The following is a 26,078-nucleotide window of genomic DNA, read 5'->3' on the forward strand; positions in this document are numbered from 1 at the left end:
AGCCTGCTCCCAGGCTTTCCCTAAGGCAGGCTGATGGGAACCCCACGAACTGCCCCTTCCCTCTCTCCCCTCCTCCTTCCCAGCTCTTTGCCCCTTCCAGAGCTCAGGTGGAGGTTTCCTAAACAGACGTGGGCATCCCCAAAAGCCCCGCTGGGCGCTGGGCATGCCTGCCTGCCTCCTGCTTGCAGAGCGAATGAAGCTTTTGGGGCAGTGGGACAGGGCTTGGTCTGCACCCCAAGATCCTGCTCCTGCACCGGGGAGGGCTCGCCCCACGCATCACTTCGGTATTTGTAGTGACCCGGTGTCAACCCCGGCCATTCTGTCCCCTTTCCTAATCTCATAACCTCCGTCTCTGCTACTGCTGCTTTTAAGCCCATCTCATCCTGTTTTGTCCTCACTGATCTAGATCTAGTTTAATAACTCCACTTATTAATGGAATTGATTCCATTAATAATTTTTTTTTCCCCTACAAGGAGACCTTTGCTGTGTGTATCTGTAGAGAGTTGTCTTGTGTGTGTGTGTCCCTGTTTCTTTCCCGTTCAATTTTCCTGTCCAGTCCTGAAATTTGTCATTTTGGTCGCTAAGTTGTTCCTTCCCAAAGGGCACTGTCCTTGCAGGCCCCGCAGCTCCTAGGAAGGGTGGGAAACCTCCTTGGTGCTGCTAGATCCCCAGACAGCACCGGGATCCTCCGTATTTTGGAGATCTCAGTTGTCTGAGTAAACCCTTCCTGTGCCCCTTTGTTCCTTTTGTCCTTCATTACATGTTCTGTCCATCAGTATTTCCAAGTCTCATCCGATTTCAACCCATTTCTCTGTGCTAGAGGCAGGGGTGGGCGGGAGCTGACGGTGCCAGGACATCCCTGATGCACCATCCCCGCAGCTCAGCTCCCTCCGCCCATCCTCTGCTGCTTCTTTACCTCCCTGCCTGCCAAGCATCCTCTCTCTACCCCCTTTTTTTTTTTTTTTTTTTTTACTTTAAAAATTAAAATTACCTTGAGCCCTTCTCTACTTTCCAGGTACACTTCTGGGTGAATTCAGCATCCCAGGCGTGGCCAGAAACTCGACAGCCTGCCCCCCAATTCACCCTTCACATGCCCTCCCCATTGTTGCAGCAAAGGAGAGTTTAAAAGCATTCTGTTTTGTTTGTTTTTTGTTTTGTTTTTTTTTTTCCTCTCCTGCTGATTTCAGCCCGAGGGATTACGGAAACAACTCCCAGCTTCATGTATCCCTACGGGACCTCAAGCAGTCAGATGGTGCTCCGAGGGGTGGACCTCTTGCTGGAGTGCATTGCTTCAGGAGTGTACGTACCACTTCCCACCCGGGGGAGGTGGGGACAGGGCGGTCCCCAGCAGCCCCCGGTGGAATGGACTGGGACCAAGGTGCTGTGGGAATACCTCTGGCTAGGGAAAAGGGGATCGCTCCTTTCCTTTTAACTGCTGTTAATAATATTCTCATAACCTGCTTGAAGCATAAGAGCATGGAGCAAACAGGAGAGATGAGTTTTGCAGCACTGCCCGGACAAGCAGGTCTCTTCGGACACTTGCTGTGCAGGGATAATTCCTCACCGGTTTGTCCTTGGAGCTATTGTCCAATCTCCTGGGTGCTCCTCACCGCACTGTATAAACTGCGGGTGAGGACATTTGTGGTCCATGTGCCTGCAGAAGCGTCCTGGGCTCGGGTCAGACGTTGGCAGCCCTCCTGGAGCGAGCTGCCTGCGCTGCCCGCACACGCTGCCAGATCAGTGCTCTGCATCCCCAAGTACGAGGCGTGAGATGGACCCTGCTCCTGATCAGCTGGTGCTGCTTGGGGTCCTGGTTTAGGGACTGTGGTAGGAAGGAGAGTGGCCCAGCAGTTGGATGGATGAGTCCTTCTGCCTGGGTGTGAGTGGTTCCAAGTGCAGGATTATCAACTGTTTTTCTTAGGAGTTGTTTTCTTGCCTTGCAAAAGCATTTATCTCCTCCCCTCTCCTTAGACCAGCACCAGACATCATGTGGTACAAGAAAGGAGGAGAACTCCCAGCAGGCAAAACCAAGCTGGAAAACTTTAACAAGGCTCTTCGTATTTCCAACGTCTCCGAGGAAGACTCTGGGGAGTATTTCTGCTTGGCGTCGAACAAGATGGGCAGCATCCGCCACACGATCTCGGTGAGAGTGAAGGGTACGTCATCTTTACCTTGCCGTCTTTTTTAACTTCACAACCAGCAGCTGTGAGGGGACGTGCACGGGAGGGGATGCTCCGATTTGTAGAAAGGGCCGGCAGGGGCTTTCTGTGGGGGCTGTCTCTGGGCTGTATCCAGCCATTCTTGCTTCTTGCACAGACCTAAAAGCAGCGTGAGATGCGATCTCAGCTGGTGTAACTCAGCAGAGCTTCACCGACATCAAGGTTGTGGTTTTGTATGGCCAAAGAGATGGGGGGGAAGAGGACTTTCCACCCTCGCTGCGCTCGAGGACGGTATTTTCATCGTCTTAGCTCAGCAGGGAGCAGCGGAGAGGGGATTTTGGATGGGGTAGGGCTGCTGCGTCTGTAACTGGTGCGTTGGTGTATTTTAAAGCTGCTCCATACTGGTTGGACGAACCCCAAAACCTCATTCTGGCCCCGGGTGAGGATGGCAGGCTGGTGTGTCGAGCCAACGGGAACCCCAAGCCTGCGATACAGTGGCTGGTGAATGGCGAGCCTATAGAAGGTGAGCAAGGGAGAGTCTGTGCCTCTTTTTGCAAAAAAAAAAAAACCCTAGCCTGGGATCTCATGGCTGACCATGAGAGTGAGAGCTGCTGTCGGGGTGCCAGGCACCCCACTGAGCAGTGTGTGTGGGCTCCAGCACTGCAGCACGTGAACCACCTGCTTGTCTGAGACGAGGCCAGTTGAACCTTTGTAGGCTTGGGGAGGTCACATACCGTCGTCTGGTTTTATCTGGGCTGAGACGGAAAGATGCGTAAGGATACCGTCTCGTGAATTCTAATTTAAAATGTAATTTAAAGAGCGCTCTCTGTTTTGAAGCTTCTCCCCCCAACCCGAGTCGAGAGGTGTCTGGAGACACCATTGTATTCCGAGACACCCAGATCGGCAGCAGCGCCGTGTACCAATGCAACGCCTCCAACGAGCACGGCTACCTGCTCGCCAACGCCTTTGTCAGCGTCCTGGGTAAGTGCTTGGGGAAGATGAACACTCTGCACTCAAGTTTTCCCTGCAAGAGTCTTCTGTTTGCTTTCCTCTTTGTTGTTAGCTGCTCCGAGGCTAAGGCACAAAGGTACGTGACCTCTGCAGCCAGGCTTTGGAGAAGTCTCTTGTCACAGACCTGCAAAGCCAGGCAAGGCTGAGCAAGTCCTGCCGGCACTAAGATGTGATTCACGTAGCGAGGCTAGAAAGGGAAGGAGAGATGAGAGGGAATGGAGAAGCTCTACTGAGTCTTGGGAGTGCCGACAAGGAACAGCCAACAAAAGAGAAGGGAGGGTGGATGAAAAGACCTGGAAAGGCAGCAGCGGTCTGGAAACTGGTTTCTTTTCTTTCTCAACGGCTGGGATTTTTGCTGTTTGCAGACGTGCCTCCACGGATACTGGCCCCCCGCAATCAGCTCATCAAGGTCATTCAAAACAACAGGACCCGGCTCGACTGCCCCTTCTTTGGCTCACCGATCCCCACCCTGAGATGGTAAGAGCTGCAGCACGTCCCCTGTCAGTCCGGGGGGGGTGGGATGAGGAGGTTTCCTGCTCTTTCTTCCCTTACAATAGCACTTTGTGGTGTTGTGAGGTTTAAGAACGGCCAGGGGAACACGCTGGATGGAGGAAACTACAAGGCACACGAGAATGGGAGCTTGGAGATGACCATGGCTCGGAAGGAGGACCAGGGCATCTACACTTGTGTGGCCACCAACATCCTGGGTAAAGCGGAGGCCCAGGTTCGCCTGGAGGTCAAAGGTAGGGGCAGGAAGGGCTCTAGGTCAGAATGGTCTCTTGAATCTTCTGAAACTTGCAGCAGAAATAATAATTTAAGTTAAGGGAGGGTTGTTTGCGTGCTCTAGCAGTCTGTCCGCAGGACAGGCACTACGTATTTTGGAGCTGGAATCCAGAAAATGGGATTCCCTTTTAATGTTTGGAAAAAAAATGAAGGCTGTGGATATACTGAAGCTGTAGAATGGATTGGTGTGGATACTGAGCTGAGATGCCATGAGCGATGCAAAAAGAAACACTAAAGTGTTCCTCAGGGTTAACTAATGTCAATAAACCATTTTCTGAACCAAGTTTCCACCGAGGCTTTCCCTGTTCAGCAAAACTGATTGCTGACTCGGAAACCCGGATATCTTTTCAAAGGGTCAGCACGAATTAACGGCTTCTTCAATCAATTTATTTGCAAGTGTTTGTATCGGAGACAGCTCGTTACAGCGAGCTGGACACACATGCTTGTCCTTTCCAAGTAACGCTGCTCTTCACTGAGTTCCTGAGCTGAGACCCAGCAGTTCGGTGCCCAACATTTTCTTTCTGACTTCGTGCAGACCCAACCCGGATTGTGAGAGGACCCGAAGATCAAGTGGTGAAGAGGGGCTCCATGCCTCGCCTCCACTGCCGTGTAAAGCACGACCCTACGCTGAAACTCACGGTCACCTGGCTGAAGGATGATGCGCCCCTGTACATTGGAAACAGGTTTGTGTTTAGCAGTGTCATGGGGTTTTACTCTCACGAGATTGTTGGACGTTTTACAGAATGTTTCAGGAATCACCAGGGGTAACACGGATAAACATCGCGTTCCCATCTTGACGCTTCTAACGTTACTAGCTCCTTCCAACAGACGTTGCCCAGCAATTAAAATTGACTTGCCAATAAATCAAGACTTTGACTATAGGTTTTTATTTACAGATATTTTGGGACATCTTGATAAAATGGGTGGGTTAATAACAAGCTACTTCAAAATGAACGTTTATCTGCTGTGAGTGGCACAGCTGTAATTTCCTTTCCATGGCTGACTCCCTGCTCGTGAAGTGAGCTCTGGTCACAGGACACGAGAGACAGTCAGAGGTCACTGTTTTCCTAAAAAATGTGATTATTCCAGATATATATCAGAGCACATTCGCCGATTCCTTAGGAAATGAAGTTTCTAAGAATAACTCAACACATCCTTAGCTGATAAAATCTTCAGACCAGAGACATACACCTGTTCTGTTTGGACTTTTATATGTATTTTGTGAGAGAACTGTTAGACCTCAATCCTGCTGTCTAATATGCTTAGGCACAGCCGTGTGATTATCATTTTTATCCCTTTAAGGATGAAGAAAGAAGATGATGGTCTGACAATATATGGCGTGGCTGAAAGGGACCAAGGGGATTACACCTGCGTGGCTAGCACGGAGCTGGACAAGGACTCGGCTAAAGCATACCTCACCGTACTGGGTAAAGCTGTCCTCCCAGCTACTGACACAGAGCGAGATGCTTCAGTTCTAATACAACAGACTGGCTTCAAGGTCAGGCTGAAAGGGTGATCTGTGATCACGGAACTGTCCTCCGAAGCAGAGATGCTCAGGGAGATGCTGGCAGAGCAATTGGTCCGTTGCTGCAGGACTCGGCAAGGACGTGCTGTCTAATCTCAGACTCAGACAATGGCATTGAATTTGAGTCAAAGGAAACTTGCGTTTGAGACCAAAAAAAAAAAAAAATAGAGTAGCTATTACACCGGGCTAAAAATATCCAACTGTGGATGTTGAAGCTCTGTGAGAACAGTCCTAAATTTGCAAGCGAGTTTAACTGAATGTCAGGGTGTTGAGCAACACTGGAAGCCTGGAGGTGAATGAGCCACTCCTCGCCTGGCAGGTCCCCTTCCCACCACAGGGAGTGACAGACCTCAGCCCCATTCCCCACGCCCGTTTACGTACAGTGCCAGATTTTACTTGCAAAACACAGATTTATCGATCCCTGCTCTTGGCCACCTCGAGTCTTGCTGACGTGCTGCATCCATGGGAATGCCCTAACCTGCTGACGCCGCTGGCATAGACTCACAGGGCCCTACAAAAGTCAGAGTGCACTATGAATCCCATATTCCTAATAATTTGGCTTATTTCCCTTCCTTTTCCCTTAATAGCTAATTAACTCTATAGCAGGCCGATGCTCCCCCTTTCCTGAGTACCACAAGTATGAATAAAGGTGTGCAGAGCGTGCCTGGAGGTCTCTGGGGGAAGGATGTACCTATTCTGGTCCCCAGCCAGGCCTGGAACCTTCTGAAATCTGTAACTCTGTGTGTAATTTTATATTTGGCAAGTGCTCCTTTGGCCACCCAAGCTTAATGACTAACCTAACACCGTTAACAACCAATGTCTTACCTTGCAGCTGTCCCTGCTAACCGTTTGAGAGAGTTACCGAAAGGTAATCATCACTAATTCATTTGGTTCGTTTTATTTTGTAAATTGATTTTGGTTTGCCTTGCCAATAACGCCAACAGAAAATCTAGGTGTAGCGGCTGGAAAAGCTGGGAGCTGATGCTTCCAAGACCTGTCCGAGTTGTCCTTGAAAACCCATCCCGATGGCTGTGGGTAGAAAGGTCCTGTGCCACATCATTTCATGTTCCAATTCCTGAGTGCAAGAGTCCCTTTCCCCATACCTGGAAATGGTGAGCCCTGATGGGATTAAAAAAAAAATCAGATTGAATCCCTTGACCTTTACCCGGGAAGAAGTTCTTACCGTGACTGTTACTGCATGAGCTGGTTCTGTGCAACCGTGTGGGTGGTGACCAGAGAAAGAAACCGGAATTGTGCCCAGAGTATTTCTAAGTAGTATGTATTTTTATTGAGGCTTTATGTCCCTTCTGTTCTATTTGTTTGCATTTATTTTTCGGACGGCCGTGTGTAGTTTGTTATAAATCCGTATATCCCCCTTGCTAAGCCACTGTATTGTGATTACACCACCAGATAACATCAGTTGTACAGGGAGCAGGTAGGGTTTCAAGACAAGGCACAATTAGCACATTTGTCTTTAAAAAAATTGCACTGGTCCACCAAGAGCTGCAGGATGTGAATCGTGCCACAGAGCGTGTGTCCTCCCGCGGGTCTGGGCGAAGACGGCCAGGGCTTCCCCTCCCGGGAGAAGTGATGGGAACTGGGATTCCCAGCTCCTGGGACAATCCCAGACTAATTTGTCTCGTTACTCGGCCAACAGAACGACCCGACCAGCCCCGTGACTTGGAGCTGACAGACCTGGCCGAGAGGAGCGTGCGGCTGACGTGGATTCCCGGCGATGACAACAACAGCCCCATCACAGGTCAGCCACCGCACCCGCTGCCCCGTATCCCTCCCATTTTCTTCTGCACAGTGGAGGGAAAACTTTCCCTGTGAGCTGAGCCTTTAACCCCACCTCTCCATCCTCTCCCCCAGACTACCTCGTCCAGTTTGAGGAGGACCGGTTCCAACCTGGCATGTGGCATAACCACTCCAGATACCCCGGGAGCGTCAACTCGGCCGTTCTGAGCCTCTCTCCTTACGTCAACTACCAGTTTCGGGTGATTGCAGTGAACGACGTGGGCAGCAGCGTGCCCAGCGTGCCCTCCGAACGCTACCAGACCAGCGGGGCACGTGAGTACCATCTGCCCAGTCCCTCTCGCCGCGGTGACTTGACGTTCTCAGCGTAGACTCTTCCCTCGTGATATATGATCGTAGCTCCTGTGACAGAAACAGATTTACACAGGCGAGGGAATGAGCTGGTCCATGCAGTCACGTGCTGGGGTGTAATTTTATATATTACATCCTCAAACCCATGACTGATATTCTGCAGAGCAGCAAAACTCAAACAGAAAGATTTATGCGAAGGTCGCTCCAGCAGAATCTGTTGAAGGAAAGCCCGTGTTCACCTTAAAGAGAAGCTTTCTAAAGAAAGTCTTTCATCCTTCCTGACCACAGGAAGCTCAGAAGTCTCTTGGAAAATTAGACTCAAGTGTAAACTGGCCACAAGCAAAAGGTATTTTGTTCCAAAATTGCTAATTCAATGTCCACTGCTAGAGCTGGCCAGGAGCCCAGATCGATGCAGGAGTAAAGTGTGCTCCAGTCCACAACCAAGACTCGGGCCTTCAGTTTGTGTGCCCGGTGCTTTGTACGTTGTAGAATACTTGGGAAAATTCACATGGGGAATTCACAAGAAGCAGAGTAGTTTTGCTGCATTCCTTAATTTAACCATTGCAGAGATGCTTCTGCAATATCTACTGGCATCTAGTGTTGGCTTTTGACATTGCTCTACTTGTTTCTGATTCAAAAGTGTCAGACTCGGCTCCTGGGGTTGCTTCACAATGGCTGTCTTACAAAGATTTAGGACATTTGGGGATAAGGGAAAAAAAAAAAAAAAAAAGGAGGCTCTTAAATAAATGACCTGGTTTTCGAGAGTGCTGAGAGTCTCATGTTCCATTAACCTGAATGGGAACTTCTGGAAAAATCAGGCCATTAACTTCTGTCTTGGAAGCACTCCTGGCTTGCACAGTGAAGGGTTTTTAACCGTTCAAATGGTCATTTTTCAACAATATGAACTGGTTTGTTTGTTTGTTTTTTTTTTCTTTTCTCCCAACGTGAATTTCAGGTCCTGAAATTAATCCAACAGGAGTTCAAGGTGCAGGGACCCAAAAAAACAACATGGAGATAACCTGGACGGTGAGTTCTTCCTTGGTGCTTGACAGTCACCCGGCATCTTGCCATTACAGTCACGGATGTGAGGATGTAGAGAACTCAGCATCTCTTCTAGCACGTGTGCTGTACCACACAGAATACCATCACCTTAATGATCATAAAGGAAATAAAAAGCCAAAGATGCATCTCCAAGAGAGGCCGTTGTTAGTGCCTAGACGAAGGTGTGTGATAAAACCAATAATTTGCAACTATGGAAGCCAAAGAAAAGATGCTGGATCAGAGATAGGGGTTAGGCAGGGTGCTCAGAGAGTCTTGATTCCTTAAGCCGTATATAGGGCTTACAGGCCAGCTCTTGCTTTTCTTTGTGGACCAGCAGGTGTCATCCACAAATAAGGCAACATCTGTAAGGAGGGTAGAAATTGCAGTGGGAGTATGGACTGGAATATAAAGATACAGTTCTCAGTCCTGCCTTGGGGCTGGAGGGCAAGGACTAGGTACATCTCTCTCTGGGAACAAAAGTACTGACCCACTTTGAGATTCACTGGTGGAGCATGAAATAAGAACCAGCTGCCGAACAGAACTTGTTGGAGCTCCGTGGCAGAGAGCTACAGTTGCTCTTGCTCCTTCTCCTTCTCACTTTCTTTCTCTGTTTTGGTCCGTTAAGCCTCTGAATGCGACTCAAGCTTATGGGCCCAACCTCAGGTACATCGTGAGATGGAGGCGAAGGGACCCCCGAGGGAGCTGGTACAATGAGACAGTGAAGACACCAAGGCACGTTGTCTGGAACACACCCATCTACGTACCCTACGAGATCAAAGTGCAGGCAGAGAACGACTTCGGTAGAGCCCCGGAGCCTGACACCGTCATCGGCTATTCAGGGGAAGATTGTGAGTACTTTCTCAGCCAGAGATCATAAGTGTTGCAGGGCAAGACCTCACCCAAGGTCAGTGGGTTGGCGCCTGTGCCCGGGACACGTTCACAGCACTGCTTCATTTGGCACAAAAACCCAGTTCCAGGCATTGGAAGAAAGAGGCTTGGCCGTTAGATTCTGTTCTGGGCTCTGCCTCTCCCTTGCTCTCCACAACCCCCAGATAACGCTGTGAGTGTGGCAGACAGTAAGATTTCACTGAAGATGAGCTCTGGCTGTCCTCCAGTAAAACGCACTCAATTATTTTGAGTTCATCTCAGACGAGAGGTGCTATGAATGGCCAAAAAGTTCATCCTGGACTGGATTCTTGTGCCTCTCTGATAAGGCCCCAGCTAAACCCCAGCTTGGGCTCCTGTTTGCAACACACCGTTGGCTCAGCTTATTTTTCTTTAAAACCCGGGTCACGCAGAACAGCAGCCAGCTTGTGGAACTCTCTTTTCACCTTCTTTCTGGGCCACTGGTATCACTTTCTGTGCCTGTAGCATCCAAGACTCTGAACTACGATTATCCTTACCCTGTTAGGATAGTGCGGTTTGCTGCCAACAGCTTTATCTTTAAAGAAATATAGAGTAGTTCTTTGCATTGCAGCATCAGTGGGGTTCCTGGGTGTGGGACTTCAGGATTACCAAGAAATAAGGTAGATAAGCCATGACCCTAGGTTTGAAGTCAAGGAGGCACAAAGAGGAGACAAGAGTTTCAATCAGATCTGCAATCTTGGTGCTAAGAGAGTGCACGGGACACATCCTCTGCCAGAGGAGACGGGGCGACGGGAGGGAAAATGGGCAGAAACGGTGGGAGTCAGGGAAATAGCTGAGCACTGGGAGCAAAGCTGGACCTAGCTGGGAGGCTGTCACTGGAAAAACTCCCCAAGCACCCGCCTGCGCCATCATCTCGGCATTACCACTGTGTACACGTTTTGGGTTTGGTTTTTTTTTTCCTAGTTTCAGTTGAAAATTTAGGCAATAATACTGAGTTTTGTGAGGACCTAAACAAGCCTGCACACGTGTGCTTTACGTGGAGATGAACCGGGGAGGTGAAAGCTCCCGTATCACACCCCAGACACAAATGTGTTCCTGACTGTATCCCAAAGGGTGGGACAAGTTTTAAAAAAACAAACAAACAAAAAAACCCCAAACAAAATAAACTAGTCCCTGCCCTGTCATGTCTGAATTGCTTCAGAAATAACTGGAGCTTTCTACATACAAGCAGGTGACCTGTAAAGAGGAGGTAGAAAACCCCAACTGGATCAACAAGCAGGTTGTGGCCAAATTGATTCACTGGATGTGGAAAGAACAGGTAGTTTTGTAACTCTTGGGTCTAGCGGTGACCAACCAGCTGCAGCAGGAGGGGGCTGGACTTGCCAGAACCCTTCACTCGGAGAGCAAGGTGAGCCAGACCTCGCTAAGGTGATCCCTTGCGGCAGCCCTGCTGTTTACTGGGTCACAAATATTCTCATGATAGCCGGCTGAGTGAAATACGGGGGAGTTTTTCCCTCTTTCTTGTGGAAATGCTGCTAAAAAAAAAAAAAAAAAAAAAACAAAAAACCAACAACCAAACCCAACAAACAATAGTCAGCTTTTACAGCATGCACAGGTCAAGGAGAAAGTGAGGGGGATGGAGGTAAGTGATGCTATTCTGTGTGTTTGTGTGGTCACAGGGGCTGCTCGCCCCAAGCGAGGGCAGCCAGGAAGCTGACAATTGGTCTGTCGCTGCTGCTTTGTTTTATTAAGTTTAGAAATCCTCAGAAATGGAGTGTAAGGAGGGAGAAAAGATTATTATCCCCATGAAATCGCTGCCAGCAGATAGGGCTGGCCGGAGTGCCAGCAGATGGCAGAGCCGGCGTGCGGGGCTGCTGCTCCTCGCCTGGTTTGCAGCCTGTGATGGGAAAACCACAGCAAGGGGGGGGGATAAGAGGGGGTGCCCGTCTGTCTGTCTGTCCTCCGGGGTACCGCTGGGTACCTAACGTACGCTCTGCTTTATTCCTGAACGCTCAGATCCCAAGGCTGCGCCTACGGATGTTAGGATAAGAGTTTTAAACAGCACTGCCATTGCTCTGACCTGGACCCGGGTGCACCTGGACACCATCCAGGGACAGCTCAAGGAGTACAGAGTGAGCAGAACCAAATCTCGTCGGCACTGACAATTAATACAGCTAACCCTCTCAGTAGCCAAGGTGGCCCCGGTGACGGAGCTGCCTGCAATGAGGATGACAGAAAACTCTCCTCCGGCCATTGTGACCCTTTTGCCATGGGTGGGTGCAGACCCCAGGGGCTGAGCTCTGCTCTGGAGCAGCCCCAGAAATGAAAAGCCTCCGTTTGCTCTTTGTGGTGCCTGGACAGGGCTGGGGACATCTCCTGTTGCTGCCCAGGTGCTGGGCTGGTCCTTCCCTGTGCTGGCCTGAACGATCTGGGCTGCTCAAAGCAAGCGGGGCTGCCCTTGTGCCCCCACTGGGAGTGGGTCTACCCGTGCCCCAAGGTGGCTCCTGTCTCTAGAGCTGCCCAGAACCACGGGCTGGGGGGCACTGGGGGGGGAAATGACCTCAGACAGGTACAAGCAGGCTGGTTTTTGTGTCATCCCCAAAGTACCTCCGTTGTCTTTTAATGAACACCAACCCCTGAAAAGCCTAAACCCAGCGGTTCATACTAACTGGCAACTAAAGACAGCACAGATCCTGTTGTGTTTTGGTTTTTTATGTTTTTTTTTTTCCTTTTCGTGTTGAATATTTACTGCTGAGGTGAAATATTAGAGGATACGCCCGGTTCAAAAGAAGCAAAAGTCTGGACAGAGCCCCTTCTATCAGATTTAAGACGTTACCAAAAGCACACGTCCTGCAAACAGCATTTCAAATCCAATAATCCACTGGGCATAAAGCAAGCTCCTTGCTTTTTATTTTCTTCTGCCTTTGCTCTGTCATTCTGGCCTGTTTTCTGAATGAATCTTATTTCTGCATGAAATAAGATTTTAGTCGGGGCTTTGAACGGGGGAGACTTTCCCAGTTCAGACTTTCCTTTGTGCCTGGACACGTCCCGCTTTTCCTTGTCCACCGCTACGGTGCTACTCCAGGTAGAAAGGGCGAGTCAGTGCCTAGATCTTGGAACCAGAAACAGCTCTTTGTAGTCTGAGCTTAGTGGTTTTGCTCTGTGACCATTGGTAAAGCACTTGACCCCGTGCTCAGCCTCTTCCTCGGGTAACACCACTGACCTGCCTCGCTGCGGGGGGACGGGGACGTGGAGCTTCATTAAATTGCTCTAAAAGGCTTCTGTTGCTCTTTGGAAAGGCAACGTTTTGCTATGCTTTGTTAATGAAAAAACATTTGCACTTAAATGGGAAAAGCTTCACTTGCCATGCGTGTTTCTTGAAGGCCTATTTCTGGAGAGACAGTAGTTTGCTGAAGAACCTGTGGGTCTCCAAAAAACGGCAGTATGTGAGTTTTCCTGGAGACCGAAACCGGGGCATAGTGTCCCGGCTGTTTCCTTACAGCAACTACAAGCTTGAGATGGTTGTAACCAACGGGAGAGGCGATGGGCCACGCAGTGAAGTTAAGGAGTTCCCCACACCAGAAGGAGGTACGTTCCCAGGGAGGGGGGGTTGTGCAGGCACCCGTCCCTGGGGCACAGGCTGGGAGAGGTTTTGGGGGGGGCTGAGCTCTGCGGAGAGGAGCGGGAGCTGCCCCCTCCTCTGCAGCAGAGATGTGCTGGGGACAATTTTTAGCTGAGCCTGGGCAGCATCACTGTCACACGGCACTGCTGTGTGCCTTCCTCACCGCGGGGTAGGTGACATCTCTGCAGCTACACCTAGAGATAACTGCTGGCGCTGTCTCGTCAATCTAAAAATCCCCTTCAGGTACTTTGAACACATCAGCAAGTAGCTCTTAGGTGGAACAAGAGAAATGTTTGCAAAGCCTCTTCAGAGGCACAGCGCCGTGCCCTTGATTTGCTGCCTGACCTGCAAATGTCACTGCGCCCTCCCCGTGCTGTGGGTGGGTGAAACGGGAGTGAATATATTCATCTCGCTCAGTGAAAGGCAGTAAAAAATCTCTGGAAGACCCAAGCACTTTTGTTCTGAAAGGATGTCACTAATACCCATCAGGCTTTTAAGGCAAGAGCACCTCATTCTTCTGTTTAAAGAGCTTGTGTCAAGGATGAACTTGAGATTTTAATTTTCTTGCTGTCACAGGAGCTATTTATAGACATGCCAGTAACTTTTTGTTGGAGCTGCACTTTCAGTGCCTGGCAATGGATCTTCCTATAGCACAGATGTTTTTAGCACAGTGTGCTACAAAAATGCAAGAGGAGAAGACAGTAGAGGCTGGAAGCAAATCCTGTCTCAACTAACTCAAAATTACTACGGGATCTTCCTCTTCCTCTCCCTCTTCATCCTTATTCCTGCGGTGCAAGAACAGCACCTCTCAGCCCAGTCTCCTTCTTCCTTTTCTTGGATGCCGTCACCATTTGCTAAGGGGTTTCAGTTGATCAGCCATAATTAAGCTTCTCTAAAAAGAAAGGACTCTGTTCCAGTAGGGTGGTTGTGCCATCAGGTGCATTTTGGTTGAGCTGTTGACTCGTGTGCTCGAGGCAGGGAGCGTTTGGGGTGGCTGTGTGCATCCGTGGGTGCCATTGATTGAAGAAATTATAGCGGATTATACTCTTGTCATGAGAAAACTGTTCTTTTTTTTTTTTCCTCCCCAATACCACTAAGCTATTTATTGGTGTTTGGGAGACGGAATGATATTTTGCAAAGCTTCTGTTTAAAAAAAAAATAAATATAAAAATCCGTAACCTCTCAGATCAGAGAGCCAAGTTCTTTCCCAAGTCAAGATTATGAGTAAAGCAGGAGAGGAATTTAATTCAAGAATGTATAATGCTTTCCTTCCTTTACTAGCTTTGAATAAGCAGTCATAAAAGCAGCCATTCCTCAGGGTAAGGATCCCTGTGCATGCACCAGCTCCCCGTTACAGATCTCTAGACGTTAATACCACAAAGATGCTTTGCAATAAGAGAAGCTGCTATACTATTTTTCACCGTTCCAACAGATAAATAGACAAGATGTAAGCGTTGGGCTGGGCGGGGGGCTGTCAGCAAGACCAGTAAAGTATGCGTAGAACATGCAGAGGTGGGACATGAGCTCTGTCACAGCTCCGCTTCACGGCTGCAGCATCTTTGGGTGGGATTCGGGCCGAGCTGCGCGCGGGAGGGCAGCGGTACCCGGCCGGCACGGCCCGGGGCTGGGGCTGCATGCAGAGCTGCTCTGGTTTCTGCTCCCTGCACACACGCTGCTGAAAACCCTGGGCTGGCGCATGGTTTCTGGCACAGACTCTTGTTCAATCGGTTGCTGACCTTTAGTGTGTGTGTGTGTGTGTGTGTTATCTGTGTGTGTGTGTGTGTTTACGAGTGTCTTGAGTGTATCAGTCAGCCTGCGATGTATACAGTATTGTAAGGTATGTTATCTTGTATGTTATTTTTTTCTTTCCCTCTCCTTCCTGGTCCCATCCTCCTCCCAAGTGCCCAGCTCCCCCAGGTATTTAAGAATCCGACAGCCAAACCTGGAAAGCATCAATCTGGAGTGGGATCACCCAGAGCATCCCAATGGAGTCCTCACAGGATACAACCTTAGATATCAAGCCTGTACGTTCCACGTGTTCTCTTCTTAGTGAATGATAATTAAGTCATTAAGTATTTTCCTTGTTGCTAATTACCTCCTCACCCAGCACAGAAAGCTCTCGGTAAGGAGCTGGAGACTTTCAGCACAAGATGAGAGGTGCTGGTGTTGGAGGGGAGTCCTGGAGCAGTGCTGGGCAGCTGCAGTTAACCAGGGAGGGTGGCGGGTGCTCAGCAGTTCTCCAGACTCGACTGCTGAAGGGAAATAAGTTTGATCTCTGTTTTAGAAAGAGCTTTAAGTTCAGTCTGAGTAGTTTATGCGCTCCCTCAAACGCAAGCTCCCGGCTGTATAAGAGGTGCTGCCAGGAGCGCAGCACGCTCTGCAGAGCCCAGCACGATGCTTGGGGCAGTTACAACCTTCTCTGAGCCGCTTGCGACCACCGACACAACCCGGAATGTCCCCACTAGCAGGTTCCTCACCCAGTAGGCCACCAGCTGCCCTAGATGAAGCGTATTTAACAGCAGCGACAGCTCTAGAGCACGTGCAGTCCCACAGCAAGAGCAGGGGGTGAGGTGATAGAGTATTTCTGAACCAAGGTTGAAGCCACCACGACCTGCCTTTCCTCCCCAGTTAACGGATCCAAAACGGGCCGAACCCTGGTAGAGAACTTCTCTCCCAATCAGACAAGGTTCACCCTGCAGAGGACAGACCCCATCTCGCGCTATCGCTTCTTCCTGCGCGCACGGACCCAGGTGGGAGAAGGCGAAACAGTAATGGAGGAGTCGCCAGCCCTGCTGAACGAAGGTATGTGCAGCAGCAACCGCTCCTGGCTTTGCTGCGGGGTTGGGGGGTGATGGTACGTGTGTGAGCTGAAAACCGCAGGTCAGAGAATCAGGTGGTCTACAGAGCAACCAGTCCAAACCAGTAACTGGTGCACAGGTACTTTCTACTGCAGAGATAGAGAGATGACTGACCAGGACAAATACCGCGGCAGAAATGCTACAGAGGTGACTGGGGGGGGGATCATCCTGTGCTGTCAGGAACCATCTTGTGGACCCCCAAGCATTCAGCGTTCCTCACGTGCCCCCGCACCGGGAGAGCATCCTGCTCTCATCCTGCAAAGGGACAAAGCTCTGATCCGCCCCTCTGCAGGAGGTAAAAAAGGGGCAGATGTGGGTGATTTTCATGTGGCTTGAAGGGGGTGCAGCCGCTGCACCCTCCGGAGAGTGAACCCCAGGCAGGGGCTGTGGTGCCACCTCCCTGTTGTTACTGATTTTGCTATCAGTTGAAATTACGTTTGATTTTAATATGAGTATAGAATTAAGAGGTATCTTAGTAGAAATTATTTGTTCACATTTATTGCATTTTGTACCAGCAACCGACTGCCACTTTAAAATCCCCTGTACAGTCCCGTACCAAGGGATTGGTCATAATTATCTAGTAGGAAGAGTTAGAACCTAGGTAACAAAACACAAGATAACCTGTAAACTGATTTACGACGTATACATAGAACTAGAAGAACGCAAGTAGTTGTCAAGGTTCAGGATTAATGGGAACTGAGGGAAGTGACCATAACAGCTTGCAAGTACCTGCCAAGAAACTATGTCCTTAGGCAGGAGGTAATTCCGGTGGGGGGAGATGGCGACCACCGACTCGTGGACCACCTACCCCTATTACACCCCAGACCCATTTCTAGACATTTCCAGCTTTCACCGCGCATAATCGGAAAAATAGGAGGAGAGTATGTTGATGATTTACACGAAATTCTGTGTCTATGTATGAATACTTAATGAGTAAGTTCTATATAAGATGTATAATTCTGGTGCTCGGCGTGCGTTGCTGGTGAGACGACTCCCCCTGTGCCCCCGGCCATTAATAAAGAAGTGTCTGCTTATCCACATCACGTTGGTGTCGATAAGTTTCTATCCCGTTTTTTGGTGACACTGTCACCCCATAAACCAGCACCTGACCTGACCCTCCAAAGCGAAACCCCAACTCCCAGATTCATAATAAGATAAAATGCCCGTTGTGGGACATTCATCAAACTAAGTGAAAGTTCAGGAGCCCTGAGGGAACTCGGGGAGACAAAAGCTGGCTCTTTCCTTTCTTTAGCATTTGCTAAAAGACCTATGATTTGGTTAGTGCTCTGATTTAATGGAGGGTTTGTCTCCTTTCCCTCCATCTCCCCCTCCCCAACTAATGGCTTGGAGTAGGAAAAATAATTCCTACTGATGACCCGGTGGAAAGGAAATGCTTCCTGACACCTCTTAGGTGGGCTCCAGCATCACTAATTGATGTAACAGGATGGGAGATGGGGCTGCGGACGCTACGGGGGAAAAAAAAAAAACAAACAGCTAAGCTACACTCTGGCAAAAAGGAGAGGGGGCACATCCGTGTTTTAAAAAGGAGCTTTGCTGAACAAACCGTTAGAGCACAGGGATCAGATTGAAGTTGTCGGTGCTGGTAGTAGTGTTCCAGTTGTTCCATATATTTTGCTTTACTGGGTTTGTTCCTACACGCTGCTAACAGCAACTGTCAAGCAGAGAGCAGCCAAACAATCGCCATAACCCAAGCGTTGTTGTGTTGTTGCTTAACTGCTTTGTATCAGGCAATAGCAGGTGCGGTGTGTGCCGGCGTGACGAGGTAAGGTTCCCCGTCCTCGGGGTCGGGGACACGGAGGGTGGTGGCACCCAGTGCTCCCCAGGTGCCCCTGCCGAAGGGACGAGCCGCTGCCGCTTCCCACAAGGGCAAAGCGTTTGCCGTTAAGCCAAAAAAAAAAAAAAAATTAAAAAATAGTCTGAAGTTACAGAAGTATGGCAAAGTTTGACCTCAAAACACGGCACCCTGAGGTACAACATGACGTAGGCGAGTTCTGTTAACGACAGGCGTGTAAGTACAATTAGCAGCTCTAAACCCCCACTTGGATATGAAGCACCCGCTGTAAAACCGTGCAAAAGAAAAAAAAAAAAAAAAAAAAAGAAAAAAAAAAAAAAAAAAAAAAAAAGCAGATTAAGAAAATTAAACCCATTGATGCATTCAGAGGTTGTTTTCTGCTTGCCAGACTCATTCACCTGAGAAGTTTAAATAAGACACATCTCGCTGTTCTGCGCCAAGGGCTCCAACCCACGCGAGACAGGAGGAGCGCTGATGTTCGAGCTGCACTAGAAAAACAAAAGCAAAGTCCAGTGTCCAAACCGGTCCTTGCTGGGATTAGATATAAGCACCCGCTTAAGCGCTTTACTTAATGGACACCGCTGGCATCTCTGCTGGGGAGCTGGTGTGTGTTTAACTGGTAATCTCCCTCTCCGAGGGGACGTCCCTGCTCTCTCTGCCCTGAGCAAGTGGCTCGGACGCGCAGGAGGGTGACGGGTTGGAGCTAATGCGTTTATTTCCTCTCTCTCAAGTCTCTGGTGACTGTGTGCAAGTGGTCCCGAGTCTCTTGTTGGTGTGTTCTGTCTGGTTTATATGTTCCTCTGTTTTCTCTTCCTTTCTCTTCTATGCTCTCCTCGTATTCCCCTCCTTATCCTTGGCACTGCCCTCTGAAGCCACGCCAACCCCAGGTACCGTACCAGCCGGAGGAGGTAACAGGCATGGGGCAAGGCTCACTCCAGGCTCGCTTGCGTGTGCTGGCAATTAAGCATGCACTCCATTAACCCTTTCAATGGGAAGGTGAAGTGTCAGGAGCACAAATTTGGCATATGAAACGATGGCGGGTAAAAACAAAACCCCACAGGCAGAAGGGACAAGGGCAGGCTCCACAGCAGGGGTGAGGTGTGCGTCTGCAAACATCAAAAATATCTTTAAGCCAGGCTTAACAGATGCCTAATGCTAAACCCTCCAAACACTGCGGCTGCCACAGACTGGGTAAGCAAAAATGAAGTTGCCCTATTAAAGAGGTTTTTAACCCCAGGTCTGCACAAGCCCTCTCCCTTTTTAAGCCTCAACATCCCTACCCTGCAGAATGCGGCTGATTTCCCAGCCAGCCCTGGCTCGGTGGTGCCCGTCCTGCCACCGGGCAGTATTTAAGCTGCATTTTCACACCCAGGCAAGCCTGGCCTGCCTCGGTCACACAGGTCTGTGTTGCAGCCACGTGCCTCCCCGTGGCTCTTTGAGGGCTGCCAGGGCTTTGGTACAGGAGAAAATTCTTTTGTTTCCAGGTGCCCATTGAAAGGGTTAAGGACAATGTTTGTGCCACAGCTGTGCATGTCTGCATGCGAGGCTATTGCTGGCTTTGCCCTCGATTGCGAATTTCTACAGCGGCGTTGAAGCAGAGAGAAACGTTTTCTTGAACCTTTTCTTGTAACGGGGCAGGGGGGTGGGGGGGGCAGCATCTCTACTTGCTTTCAAGAAAACCCAAACCCTCAGTTTACCCAGTGTCAACCCTTGCAAAGTCCAAAGCATAAGCATAACTTCTGGTTGCCCAAAGAAGGACGCCTACCTCTTACAAAAGCCGCAGATACGACTTTTTTTTTTTTTTTTTTTTTCCCCTCACAGCCCCCCTTTGAGCCCAGCAGCAGGGACAACCCTGTGACCAAGCTCTGAAGGGGGCTTGTGGCAGCACTAGGGAGTGTGACCCGCCCAAACACACCCCGAATGCTGCGGAAAAGTCTTTTGGTCTGGGGCAGCGTCTCTCTGTCAGAGGTGGTGCTTTGCCTTTGCTGAACACGGCCCTGGGGCTCCCCAGGGAGGAACAGCTGCTTCGGGAAGACTCTTCCCAAGCGATGCAAGTGCAGGACCTCATAGATGTTTCTCCTCTTTTTATTTTGTTGCAGTGATGTCTCTCTACCCAATATTATTTTCCGTTTGGTTTGGTTTTTTTCCTTCCTGAATAGATGCCAATCTTTTTCTTACTATACTTTTCTCTTCCTAAAAAAAAAAAAGAAAAAGAAAAAAGGGAGGGGGTAACAGATTGCTCTGCTTTGGGTGGTGGGAAACTGAAAATGGATGTAACCCTTTGGTTTAGCAGTTCTCTCTCCTCCGAGTCCGCGAGGGCTGTTTTGCCGCTGTAGTTTATACTTCAGACAGGGTCCGGCTCACCTACAAGAATCTAGATTTTCTTTGTGGCTCGGGATCACCTTCTGAAGTACGTTCCTACTTGCAGTGGATGTTGCTCAACTTTGAAAACACAAAGTGATCTCTTTATCCTTCCAGCATCATTTCAGGCATAATTTCTTACAGCACTGGGAGCTAGATGAATTTTTTGCCATTTAAAGGATAATTCTACAAGAACAGAGCCCACTGGTCCCCCGCCCCTCTGTTTTTTAACCCTTTGCTGGGAGAAAGAGTAAAGAGAAAAGATAGGCCAGAGCTGAAAGAAGTCGAAGAGTCAATAACAGGAGTGGTAGTTTCGTTAAGTGCTAACGAAGCTGCATTCACAGCTCCCTCGCCACGCTGGCCTTCAGCAAGAGAAATCAAGGCAGTATAAACCGTAGCAACACCCAGCGCTCATCTTTGTCTTGCTCTTGAGCTGGATGTCGTTTCTCATTAGGACGCGGGGCGGGTGCGGGAGCCGTTACACAGTTGGAGCAGTGTTTGTCCTGAGAGGTTGTTTCTCTTCCTAACAAGTCCCGGGTGCGAGTGGAATGCTGCTTGACCTCTCTCAGAAAATTCACCTCCGCGCAGTGACCTAGATTTCGTAGATTTTTATGGATTCACGGCGAAAGTTGTCTTAAATTGCAGTAAAATGCTCTTTGCCACCAGCTGCTGGCACTAAAAAAAAAGGTCTTTTTTCTTTTTTAATTATTTATTTATTTCAGGGATAACCTTACAGATACAGGGTCATAGCTGGTTTGTATGTGTATGAGAAACTGGACCAGCTTTGATGAACTCAAAGTGGAGTGCAGGGACTTTCCCTTAGGAAAGGCTTTACCTTTCCTAAGCCGGACCTGGACAAAGGGAGAGGTAATAAGGGGAAAAAAAGAGGACATCTGAAAAGGGCTTTTCATTTATGCTATGAATGAGAGAAAAAAACCCAAACTGGATCCTATACTACCCATGTGTATGGAAAAAACTTCACCAGGGACCATAAAGAGTATTGCTGTTAGACTTTAAGGAAAAAAAAAAAAACAACATTGACTTTTCTCTGTTCCCTTCTTTTCTCTCCATAATTAGGAATTGGAGGAGAAAGATCCTATTGTTCATTTTAGAAATGGACAGCAGTAAAAACAGAGAACTGCTGACCCCTCTCTTTCAGAGGCTGCTCAATCGCTCCTTTCTATTCTTGACTTTCTTACAGCTATCATCAGATTTGGAACACTTTATGGTAAAGACTTTACAATTTCCTTCTGTTGTTAAAAACTGGGAGAGGGCAAGAAGCAAAAAAAAAAAATCTCTGAAAATGTATTTGGCTAATCATCAAAATTCATGAAAAATTAATCAAATTTCTCCAAGCCTAATTATTTTGTAGACACACCCAAGGGAAAACTGTTACTACAGCCTAATAACACATTAAAAGCACCTTTAAATAATTAAAGAGCAGTATGGATGGGGATTGTTTCCTGCATTTTGCAAAATAACAAGCAACTACTCCCTGAACTGCTCCACTCCTCGGAGCAGGACTCGAGTCCCTCTCTTAAGAGGCTTCCTTTTTACATACCCCCCTTCTATGATTCTTCCTGTTTTGTTTTGTTTTGTTTTTTTTCTAATCTGAGCCTCACACATATTTTTGTGCAACTCTTGGGCTCCTTTTTACTGGTCCATTCGTGGTCGTAGGAGCCAAGCTGCAGCAGAGTACGGCCGTCCTGCTGCAAGCATCTCTCTCGTTACTTGGGCTATTAATTGCTACAGCCAGACCGCTGCATCCTCCGTCCATTATAGCAGCACATCTCCTCCCCACCGTGCCCCTTGGTCTCCATTACCTGAAAGGGTAATGCATCTTGCAGACAGAAAAAGCAATCTCAGCCTCGCAAAGATGGGGCTTAGTAATGAGCAGAATGGCCCTTTAGATGTTGCCAGGAAGAGGGGCTAGGCTGTGCTGGGAGCAAGAGAAGGGGAATTGATGTTACTGGATTTTACTCTGGGTTTCCTGGGCGTACTGGGGCAATTTCAAACCTGCTTGAAACTGGTTTTCAGGGCGCTGCTCTGCCCTGCAATGGGGAAGGTGGCAGCCCCTGCTTTCAAACGGGGTGTGAGGGTGTGTGGAATTTTTTCCCCTGTCACACAAATACCAGATGCTCAGTCCTGTACCTAAACTTGAGGCAACTGTTGTCAAAGCCCTTGAGTGAACCTCAAGTTGGGAAGGCAGAAAAATAAATTCAGGAAAGGATTGCCAACCGCATTTGTAGCAGGCTGTGTGTGATTATTAGTTTTTTTTCAAAATGAGCTGGAAATGCCAGCCTGGCCCTCCATCTCCCCCGTCCCCTCTTTTGCTGCCAGGAGCAGTGATCTGTCAGTCCTTAAGAGAGCGGGAGACCCCAGGTAGGGGCCGTGGCCCCGCGTGGGCTGCCCCCACTGGTCCCCATGGCAGGGTGTCCTTTTCTTCGGGGGATGCTGGAGCGCTCTGATCTCTGTCAAAGACCGTCTTTATCTGCCCCCAGACTGAAATCAGCTCTCATTAGGGGATGGATTTCAAAGTCTAGAAAATGCCCCTTATCTTCTCTCCCCCAAATCTCCCAGCTGAGCTTTTTTCTCCCCGCATACATTTCATATTTAAACACAAATGAGGCTGTAGCTTTGAATCCCAGGGCAGCTTAGGACTAAATCCCCCCAAGCTGCAGGAGCCCTGACCGACTGCAGCGCTGCCTTCCCCCAGCCCCGGCCCATCCTGTAGCGCGGTGCTGCCCAGAGATGCTCTCCCCATCCTCCCCTCCCTGAACTATTGCCTTCTGGACTCACCCAAGCTCACTTTTCACCTGTTCCTAGTCCTGCCAGGACCATTTTTATCCCCAGTGCCAACACCCCCTCCTGCATCTCACGCAGGGAGCGAGCATCATTATCCTGATGCAGTGTGGTAGCCCCGCTCTTGGGGAATCGCTTCTGCCAGAGCAGCGTGGGCAAACCCTGACACGTCCTGAGCAACAGCTCAGACTCATGCTGAACCCCTTTGGTCAATGCAGCATCCAGGAAGGTCTTGGCACTGCAGCTTCACCTGCGTGCGTGTATCTGCATGTAATACATAAAGATGAGACCCTGCACGAGGGACAGTGCAGCTTCGACTTATCCCCGATAATCTCTTCACATCTAGGGACTAGAGGAGCATTAAAGCTGAGTATCTCCTCCTGCTAAAGTTATTTACAGCAGCGCTAGGTGCTGCGGATAGTCCTCGAAGATGCTGTGTGGGAGAGGCATTGATGCAGGGATGTGTAACAACCCTGGGGGCTGTATTAGATTTTTTTTCCACCGGCTCCTACCTCCCAGCAAGTTGCTTTGTGCCTTGTTGGGTCTGATTTTCCTTAGAGGGGAGCCAGAGATTCACAGGGGAAATGCTGAGACTGCATTAGCTAATAACTACTGGCTGTGGCGCCGTTCGACTTGTGTCCGTTGCAAACCTGTCGAGGAGCTGCTGCTTAATTGGGGTAATGGTGACATTAACCTAGTGACACTAATCTCTTAACCTTCCCCAAAACCCCTATGAATCAGCAAAGATGGACGTTAATACTTCTCAACCCAACAAAGCCTTTTGTAACTCATCACCTCCCGACGCAGCAAAGCCCTTCATCAGTAACCGGGTGAAAGAAATGCAGCAAAACCCCCCCAGCCCCCCCAAATTGCCGTGGCCGGGTCAGGTCTGAGTGTGTGTGTGTGTGTGTGTGGGGAGGTTATTCCGCTACAAACACCCAAGGGCAAAGCTGTGCCATTCTCCACCCAGGCTGGGTCCCCTCCCTGTCACCCCCACCTCTGGACACCCCCCTCGCCCCCAGCCCCTCGCCGGGCCGTGGGGCAGCATCAGCTCTGCAAGGCGGGTGCTTTATTTCGGTGGCTGCGCTGCTGCATGGGGGTGGCTGCAGGGGTTGGGGAGGGGGGGGGACGACACACACCCCGCTGCGGAGAGGACGCGCTGCTCTCTGGGCACACCGTGGCGTGGGGACGGTGTTTTCGGGACGTGCTGGTAACTGTGGTTTTATTGCAGCTGCGGGCGGGAGGGAGCTGGACTGAGTGACCTACTGCTCTTCTCTGCTGTTGGAGCTCTGGGAGGGCTGAGGTTTGAGGGGGTGGCGCTCCTTGGTGAAAAAGAAAGTCCTGGCTTGGTTCTGGGACACCTTTTAAAGGCCCCTCCTAGAGCTCTTCGTGTGGGTGATATTTAAAATAGCCGCTTTCATTCGCCTAACGGGGATTTGTCACCCCTTACTCTACAGCGAGAGTAAGTAAATATAATTTAACGCAACCGTCACAGGGTAAATCTCTGCTCAGTTAACCCCCGGCAGTTTAAGCAGCATTCCAGCTGCATTTTCTGCTGGCAGGATTTCAGGCCCAAGCCAATGCACTGCTCCTTGGTGGGGTTCATCCCTGCGGGGTGGTGTGCGTGCGTAAAAGTGCTGGAAACTGGAAACACGGCACAGGTGAGATGTGGGTGGAGGGGGTTATTTAGAAAACAAATTGCTCAGATTTTTCCCCTGGACAGTTTGGGGTGTGCCAACCCCTTTTGGAGCTAATTTAAATGTAAATTGCGAGGGGCAGTGATGGCAAAGTATCATCCATCGCTCACCCAGGAGCTAAAATCCCTGTTAATGCTAAAGCCACTCCATCCCCAGACTGCGGTATTAGCACAGAGACGAGCTGAGAAGCTGCAGGGCTGAACTGGCAGCTCAAAAATGCTGGAGGTGTAGTCCAGGGGCTGCGGAATTAATGTAATTGTGGCTTGCCTGGCCCACGACAAATGGGATTATTACGTTTTCTGAAGAGATAAATCCTATTTCTTATTTCAGGGAGCTCTGAGTGCTCTCAGTGCAGTTCCGCGTGGGGAGGGGTGGCGGGGGGATGACAGCCTGTCCTGTGCATCCCCCAAACACCCCCTCACCTTCCTCCCTCCGTGTGATTTAAAGCCCAGGGTGGTGGGGGACACCGGCGGCAGAGCAAAGGCAAAAGAGAAGCAGGTCATTCGGCCTCAGGAGAGGGATCAAACGTGGGCGCAGGCGGTGGGGGCGCAGGAGCAGCTTGCTGGGGGCAGCCCCCCCCCTGCTTGCTGCCCCTCTTCACCCCCCCAGCCGGGTGCGTGGCCGTCCCCAGGGCCATCCCTGCACGGGGACGGGAAAAGCGGTTCAGCCTCGTGTTTCCCGGTGCAGTTTCTGCCTCCCTCCCTCCCTCCCCGCCCCGTCTCTGCGCCGCGCTGCTCTGCTTTCTCTCGTGTGCCCGCGCATCCAGGCGTCGGGGATGGCGAGTGCAAGCCCCGAGGAGACATCACCTCGTCTAAAAAACCAGTGTTTCCCTCTCCCAGCTGCAACTGGGTCGCCTCCTCCTACCGTCGGTCTAACCAGTACTACAACCACCCCAAGTACCACCACCGACACAACAACTACCGACACCACAACTACCGACACAACTACCACAACCACCGACACAACTACCACCACAACCACCGACACAACTACCACCACAACCACCACCACCACTCCAGCCGCCACCACTCTACCCGCCACCACCGCCGCAAGCACTACAACAGCTCCAGAGAGGGCTCCGGCAGCCACCACAAAGCAGGAGTTGGGTACTGCGCTTTCCTTTTCCTCTAACCCTCTAACCCTACTGGGACCCTCCCCGCCTCTTGCTCAGAGCCAGGATTAACACTGGGAAGAGGCCAAAGTTAAGACATCCCACGCTCTGGGAAGGGCTTTGCGAGGAGCCGGAGGTGGCACAGGCTCAGGAATCGAGGTGCACACGTGGCTCCCGGCATTTTGGGGGGGTTCTCTGTGCCACCCTCCTGGTCTGTCCCAGCCCTCCCCAGAGTGTTGAATTAGCGTCAGTGTTTGGGAAGGCGGTGGAAGACCCTACAAAAGCTCTCCGAGGTATTATCTTGTATCTCGCTGTCATTAAA

The 26,078-nt window shown here is 50.0% G+C and overlaps 1 protein-coding gene across 30 annotated transcripts in view; it reads left to right on the forward strand.

Annotated features, from left to right (window-relative positions):
- The window catches only part of NFASC (neurofascin), a 95,246-nt gene that overhangs the window by 49,045 nt on the left and 20,123 nt on the right, over nt 1-26,078 (forward strand). For 9 of the 30 annotated variants that reach the window (XR_003399988.1, XM_026864297.1, XM_026864296.1 and 6 more), the window contains 19 exons: nt 1,188-1,299; nt 1,972-2,156; nt 2,551-2,682; nt 2,997-3,140; nt 3,536-3,647; nt 3,747-3,913; nt 4,489-4,636; nt 5,256-5,380; nt 6,311-6,346; nt 7,136-7,237; nt 7,351-7,548; nt 8,540-8,610; nt 9,251-9,473; nt 11,509-11,624; nt 12,876-13,080; nt 15,016-15,138; nt 15,743-15,916; nt 18,658-18,693; nt 25,485-25,751. Coding sequence is in view for 29 of the 30 variants with exons in the window: in XM_026864297.1 (XP_026720098.1) it covers nt 1,188-1,299; nt 1,972-2,156; nt 2,551-2,682; nt 2,997-3,140; nt 3,536-3,647; nt 3,747-3,913; nt 4,489-4,636; nt 5,256-5,380; nt 6,311-6,346; nt 7,136-7,237; nt 7,351-7,548; nt 8,540-8,610; nt 9,251-9,473; nt 11,509-11,624; nt 12,876-13,080; nt 15,016-15,138; nt 15,743-15,916; nt 18,658-18,693; nt 25,485-25,751 (2,676 nt within the window). In the remaining variant the exon portion in view is untranslated. The remainder of the gene's footprint in view (nt 1-1,187; nt 1,300-1,971; nt 2,157-2,550; nt 2,683-2,996; nt 3,141-3,535; nt 3,648-3,746; nt 3,914-4,488; nt 4,637-5,255; nt 5,381-6,310; nt 6,347-7,135; nt 7,238-7,350; nt 7,549-8,539; nt 8,611-9,250; nt 9,474-11,508; nt 11,625-12,875; nt 13,081-15,015; nt 15,139-15,742; nt 15,917-18,657; nt 18,694-25,484; nt 25,752-26,078) is intronic. The other 21 variants (XM_026864302.1, XM_026864311.1, XM_026864315.1 and 18 more) reach the window with 15 other exon arrangements.

The sequence above is a fragment of the Athene cunicularia genome (genome assembly GCF_003259725.1).
Source record: "Athene cunicularia isolate RWA chromosome 26 unlocalized genomic scaffold, athCun1 chr26_part1, whole genome shotgun sequence".
In the NCBI taxonomy this organism is placed as follows: domain Eukaryota; kingdom Metazoa; phylum Chordata; class Aves; order Strigiformes; family Strigidae; genus Athene; species Athene cunicularia.